At 38.5% G+C, this 7,033-nt stretch overlaps 1 protein-coding gene across 1 annotated transcript; it reads left to right on the top strand.

Moving 5' to 3' along the window:
• Positions 1-4,803: 4,803 nt before the first annotated feature.
• Positions 4,804-5,279, top strand: LOC307182096 (large ribosomal subunit protein uL23-like; the record flags this gene model as incomplete). The annotated part of the gene is made up of 1 exon (XM_079913219.1): positions 4,804-5,279. The coding sequence occupies one exon, from the start codon at positions 4,804-4,806 to the stop codon at positions 5,215-5,217; it is 414 nt and encodes a 137-aa protein (XP_079769345.1). The 3' UTR covers positions 5,218-5,279.
• Positions 5,280-7,033: the final 1,754 nt, after the last annotated feature.

The following is a 7,033-nucleotide window of genomic DNA, read 5'->3' as shown; positions in this document are numbered from 1 at the left end:
GTAGAAGTAGATTGGTGGTTGCCAGGGCCTGGGGACAGGGGGGAAGTAGGGAATGACTCCTAATAGGTACAGAGTTTCTCTTTGGCGTAAAGAAAATGTTATGGCATTCTGATTGCAGTAATGGGTTCACAGCTCTATAAATATAGTAAAATCCACAGAATTGTACCCTCTAAAAGGGTACACTTTATGCTCTATGAATTATGTCTTAGTAAAGCTATTATTAAATCAATCTATGTAATTCACCATATTAAAGACTAAAAAGGAAAAAAATCATAATTGTATCAGTAGACACAGAAAACTACTTGGCAAAATCCAACATCAATTCTTGATTAAAAGAAAAAAACCTCTTAGCAAACTAAGAATAGAAAGGAACTTCCTCAACCTGTTATAGGGAATCTATAGCTAACATCATACTAAATGGTAAAAGACTGAATGCCTTCCCTCTAAAATTAGGAACAAGGGAAGGATGTCTGCTTTCATCACTTCTATTTAATATTGTACTGGTTCAAGTTAGTATAATAAGGCAAGGAAAAGAAATAAAAGACAATCAAATTGAAAAGAAAGTAGTAAAACTATTCATAGAGGACGTGATCGTCGATGCAGAAAATCCTATGGAGTCTACAAAAATAGCTTATAAAAGTAATAAGTGAGGTTAGCATGACTCCTGGATATAAGTTCAATATATAAAAATCAACTGTATATCAATATATTAGCAAACAACTGAAACCTGAAATTAAAAATCGTACCATTTACCCTAATACCAAAAATGTCAAATGCAGAACAATAAAATTGACAGAAGTGCATGTCCTGTACACTGAAAACTACAAAATATAGCTGAGAGAAATTAAAGGAGACCTCAATAAATAAAGAGCTACTCTATATTTGTGGACCAGAATACTCAGTATTGTTAAGATGTCAGTTCTCCCTGAGTTTACACATAGATTCAATGCTATTCTAATCAAAACCCCAGCAGGTTTTTTGTATAAAACTTGACAAGCTAATTCTAAATTTTATTTGAAAATGAAAACAATCTAATAGCTAAACAACTTTGGAAAAGACACAGTAATCAAGACAGTATAGTATTGGCATGAAGACAGATCACTGGGGGAAAAATAGAGTGTGGAAACAGACCTACACATATATGGTAAATTGATTTTTCAACAAACATGTAAAAGTGATTTAGTAGAGAAAGGATTGTCTTAACAGTGCTGAAATATTGCCTATCCAAGGGGGAAAAAAACTACTTTGATTCATATCTCACACCATACACAAAAATTAACCTAACATTTATAGACCTACATGTAAAACTTAAAACTATAAAACTTCTAGAGGAAAACATAGGAGAAATCTTTGTGACCTTGGATCATAATATGAAAGGCATGACCCATAAAAGAAAAAATTGATAAACTGTATTTCTTTACAATTAAGAATTTCTATTCTTTGAAAGACAGTGCTAGGAGAATAATAAGACAAGTTACAGACTTCAAGAAAATATTTGTAAATCACATAAAGGATTTATATACACAATATATTTTTAAAGTCTCAAAACTCAAAAATAAGAAAACAAAACCCCATCAATATTGCGTAAACAATTTGAACAGATAATTCATCAAAATGATGAATGGCACAGTGGTTGAGAGTCCGCCTACCGATGCAGGGGACGCGGGTTCGTGCCCCGGTCCGGGAGGATCCCACATGCTGCGGAGTGGCTGGGCCCATGAGCCATGGCCGCTAAGCCTGCGCGTCCGGAGCCTGTGCTCCACAATGGGAGAGGCCACAACAGTGAGAGTCCCACGTACCGCAAAAAAACTATATATATATATATATATATATATATATATATATATATATATATATATGGCGAAAAAGAGCACATTTTAAAATGCTCAACATCATTACTCATTAGGGAAATTAAAATTAAAATCATAAAGAGATACTACTACATACCTATTAGAATATCCAAAATTAAAAAGACTGATCATACCAACTATTGTCATCAATGTGGAGCAGCTGGAACTCTCATATGCTACTAAGGGGAATGGAAAATGGTACAACCACTTGGAAACTAATTTGGCAGTTTCTTGAAAAATTTGACATTTACCTACCTTATGACCCACCCATTCTACTCCCAGGAGAAACATAAGTTTGTGCCCATATAAAGACTTGTACACAAATGTTCATAGTAGTTTTATTTCTAATATTTCAAAACTGAAACAACCCAAATATCCATCAGTAGGTGAGTGGATAAACAAATTGGGGTATATCTGCCTAGCATTTGATATACTCAACTGCGGAAAATTACTAAGCAACTGATAGATACACTCAACAATACAGATGAATTTCAAAATAATGCTGAGTGAAAGAAGCCAAAAAAATAGTGCATCCTATATGATTCCATTTATATACAATTCTAGCAAATGCAAGCTAATCTGTAGAGACAGAGAGTAGATAGTGGTTGCCTGAGGACAAATAAATGGATTACAAAAGATATAAGGAAACTTTGGGGGGTTATGGATATGTTCATTAACTTGATTATGGTTTCACAGATGTGTACATGTTAAAACTTATGACATTATATACTTTAAACATGTACAGTGTATATTACATCTCAATTACTTCAATAAAACTGCTTAGGGAATTCCCTGGTGGTCCACTGGTTAGGACTCCGAGTTACCACTGCAGGTGGCGCAGGCTCGATCCCTGGTGGGGGAACTAAGGTCCCACATGCCTCGTGGCAAAGACAAAAAAAAAAAAAAAAAAAAAAAGGAGTAGAAAGATCAGAGAATAGATAGAGTTTTCCAAAATAAATGGAGTACTTACTTAAAAAATAATAGCCAATATTTATTGAACATTTTTAAATGCCAAACACTATGCTAGTTAAGAGTTACTACTTCCTTTCATTCCCGGTAACTTTATGAGGGAGGTACTATTGTTTCCATTAAGTAGTTCACTCAGATTACACAAGCCAGTGAGATGCTAAGCCAGCATGTGAACCCTGGACCATTTGACTTCACTACCCACAATCATAACCACTTGATAACATGATTCCAGGAGGCCTTCAAGGAATTTAAAGTCCAGGGGAGACAGAGACACCACCCCTCCCCAACTACAAGAGAATAACTGAAGGGGAAAGAAAGAGAAATTTTAGTAAAGCTGAAACTAATCTCTTGCAAGGTTCCAAACCAGACCATTGGCACTGCATGGGTAAGGCTCTAGATACAGAGTCATGGTGCTTCTATAGGGCCACTGGAGAAGAAAGGGGCTGGCAAAAGATGGGAAGCCTCTATGTAGACCAAAGGAGATTGGACTGTGCACACTCGGTGCAGGCAGTCCCACCAGGCAGGGCTCCCCCAGTTTCTGCCCAAGTTAAAGACAGTCAGAAGCAACTGGCCAGACATTGCCTTATCCCACTTCAGGGATAAAGGGATAAAAAAATTTTCTGTTTTGTTTGTTTTTTATTAATTTTTACTGGAGTATAGTTGCTTCACAATGTTGTGTTAGTTTCTACTGTACAGCAAAATGAATCAGCTATACATATACATATATACCCTCTTTTTTGGATTTCCTTCCCATTTAGTTCACCACAGTGCATTAGAGTTCCCTGTGCTATACACAGTATGTTCTCATTAGTTGTCTATTTTATACATAGTATCAATAGTGTATATGTGTCAATCCCAATCTCCCAATTCCTCCCACCACCACCCCCACCAAGAGAGGTTTTTAATTGAAAGACCTAAGATTCAGAACTTCGGGTGAGTCCTTTCACTGCTCAGTATTCCTACTTCCTCATCTCTAAGATGGGAAAGTTGAACTAGGTGTTGCTGTGGTTCCTTCTAGGTCTCACATGCTCTGTCCCAGCCTGTTATTATGGTTTTCCCAAAGAGTATGAAGGCTCTGATGGCCATCCATGAAGTGTTTAGTAAGGTGACTTGACGTCTCTCAGCAGCTCTGCTGATTACAGGAAAATGTACTGCGATTACAAAGCAGCATCATTAAATGACTAAAAAGGAAAATCATTAACTTCAGATGCCTTTATATTATTAGTTACTTTTCTGATTACCAAAGTAACAGAGGTGAATTATAGACATTTAAGAAAATTCAGACTGTGAGGAAAGAGTTAACACAGCAGGTCTGGTTGCCTACTCCCTACCTGTCTTCAAGGACCCATGATTAACCCTTGGCCAACCGCTGGGAATGTGGGCTTAGAGTGTTCTTTTTGCTAGTGATTGATGGGTTTCTTATACACACCTGGAGCAATGGACTGTGTCATACCTGCTTGTCAGGTTGCTTTGCACAAACATCAAAATCTACGATCTGCACCTGGTTTCATTATTAAGGTCGTGAGTTTCGGTTGTCATGGTTGGTTGCATAACAGGATATACCTATGTGACCAGCTCCCCATAAAAGCTTTAGACTCTCAGACTCAAACAGCTTCTATGGGCAAAGACATTTCACACGTGTTCATAGTCAACAGTAAGAGAAAGAGTACTCCTGTGTGACCTCCGAGAAGGAAGGACATCGGAAGCCTGTTTTGAACCTCTCTGGATGCCATTAATGCATGTCTTTCTCCTGCTGCTTTTACTCTGTACCTTTGTTATCATAAATCCCAGTGAGTATATAACCTGCTCTTGGGTCTCGTGGATCCCTCTGATGAATCACTGGAGGAAACACAAATATATCTATGTATATATTTATGTATATATTTAAAAATAACTACGTATATAGATATATTTAAAACCCAAATCCCTCCACCTAGATATAGCCATCTGGCTAACTTTAAAAACAGGTTTTGACTGCACGAAGATGGCACGTAAGGCGAAGAAGGAAGCCCCTGTCCCTCCCAAAGCTGAAGCCAGAGCAAAAGCTTTGAAGGCCAAGAAAGCAGTGTTGAAAGGCACACACAGCCACGAAAAAACGATCCAGACGTCACCTACCTTCCGACGGCCCAAAACACCGAGGCTCAGGTGGCAGCCCAAATATCCTCGGAAGGGCGCCCCTAGGAGAAACAAGCTTGACCACTACGCCATCGTCAAGGTCCCCCCGACCACTGAGTCAGCCATGAAGAAAATAGAAGACAGCAACACACTGGTGTTCATTGTGGACGTCGAGGCCAACAAGCACCAGATTAAACAGGCTGTGAAGGAGCTCTATGACATTGACGTGGCTAAGGTCAACACCCTGATCAGGCCTGATGGAGAGAAGAAGGCATATGTTTAACTGGGTCCTGACTATGATGCTTTGGATACTGCCAACAAAATTGGGATCATCTAAACTGAGGTCAGCTGGCTAATTCTAAATACCAAAGTTTTCCCTATAAAAAAAAAACAACAAAAAAAAAAACAGGTTTTGACCTACTAAATCATCGTGTGAAAGTCCTTCTAAATTGTCAGAAGGCAAACAAAACTGCTAACTGATGATAAGCTGTATTGTGGCGTGAAGATTAAATTTTATGGAAGCCCCATATTAAGACTTAAAAGAATAATTTTGCTGTTTTAAATAATTACCAAGATTTATTGTACTTTGCTTTGGTGACATAATAATGGCTTAGTCCATTAAATTGGAATCCAACTTTTAAGCTTGATTGGGTTCTGATGGGAAGAAACAGGACACTCTATAAGAAATTGCTTTATAATATCCCCCAGGAACAGGTAGTGAAAAGCTGAGACTGCCTGTACATGAGAGTTTGGAGAGACAAGGGGGGGGAGGTGAGCAAGATTAACTCCCGTGCCATGGACCCATCACTCTTTAAATCCCCTTCTTTGACAACTTCCCTCAATAATCTTAATAATAATAACTAACATTTACTGAGTACTTACTCTGAGCCAGACACTATTCTACGCACATGTTTTGTCTTAATCTTCATAATAGCCTATTCAGTAAATATTACTATTTTTCTTTTATACAAATGAAGAAACCAAGGCTAAATATAATTGAGTAGCTAGTTCATGAAGCTAGTACGTGAACTTAAACCTGAACTGAGAAAGTCACCTGCTATATACTTTGTGTCTCTTTACATTCAATATATTCAAATGAGATGTCACTGATATAAAATGGAATTCGGACTAGGTTTTGCATCAGTCAGGGTTCTCCATGGAAACAGAACCAACAGGAGACATATATACACACACACACACACACACACATATATATAATATACACACACACATACATACAGTTGAAACGCTTGAACAATGCAGGTTTGAACTGCGTGGGTCCACTTTTACCTGATATTTTTCAATAGTAAATACTACAGTACTACACGGTCTGTGGTTGGTTGAATCCGTGGATGTGGAGGAACTATGGATACGAGGGCTGACTATATACTGGATTAAAGTGCACACTGTTGAAGGGTCAACTGTATACACACACACACACACACACACACACAGTTTTACCTTAAGGAATTGGCTCACATGATTGTGAGGACTGACAAGTCTGGAATTTGTAGAGCAGGCTGGCAACCTGGAAATTCAGGGAAGAGTTGATGTTGTAGTATTGAATTCAAAATCTGCAGGCTGGAAACACAGAGTTCCTATGTTGCGGCCTTGAAGGAGAAATTATTTGGGAAACCTCAGTTTTTGCTCTTAAGGATAAGGCCCAGCCACATTCGGAGAGTAAAAAAAGGACTGATTTAAATGTTAACCACACACAAAACTAACCATCATAGTTGTGATCTTTCGTTTTTGAAGAGGAAAGGAAGGGTGGATCCCCAAATGTGATTTATCCAAGACTAACCCCAAGATGAACCTGCTCCCAAATGAACGACCAGCCCCGTGTCACAAGCCCCTCACCCTAGCCACAGCCGTGCAAGTGTGGCCTTGGCCAGAAGAGGGCACTGCCATCTACTTGTGTGACTATCTGCTTGGGAACCAATAGGGTGGAAGAGGTTTTGACACGACTTTCAATTAATTATTAATTTTGACAGCCCCTGAGTTAGCATAGTACAACCTTTGGGAGAATAAATGGCTGTGAACTTTTAGCGTCACTGTGAGACCAAAGCACCTCCCTGACATTACTCAAACCTGACATTCAA

Source organism: Stenella coeruleoalba (assembly GCF_951394435.1).
Source record: "Stenella coeruleoalba genome assembly, chromosome: 2".
NCBI classification, from domain to species: domain Eukaryota; kingdom Metazoa; phylum Chordata; class Mammalia; order Artiodactyla; family Delphinidae; genus Stenella; species Stenella coeruleoalba.
The sequence above is the reverse complement of the archived record's forward strand: the minus strand, read 5'-3'. Positions and strand labels throughout refer to the sequence as shown.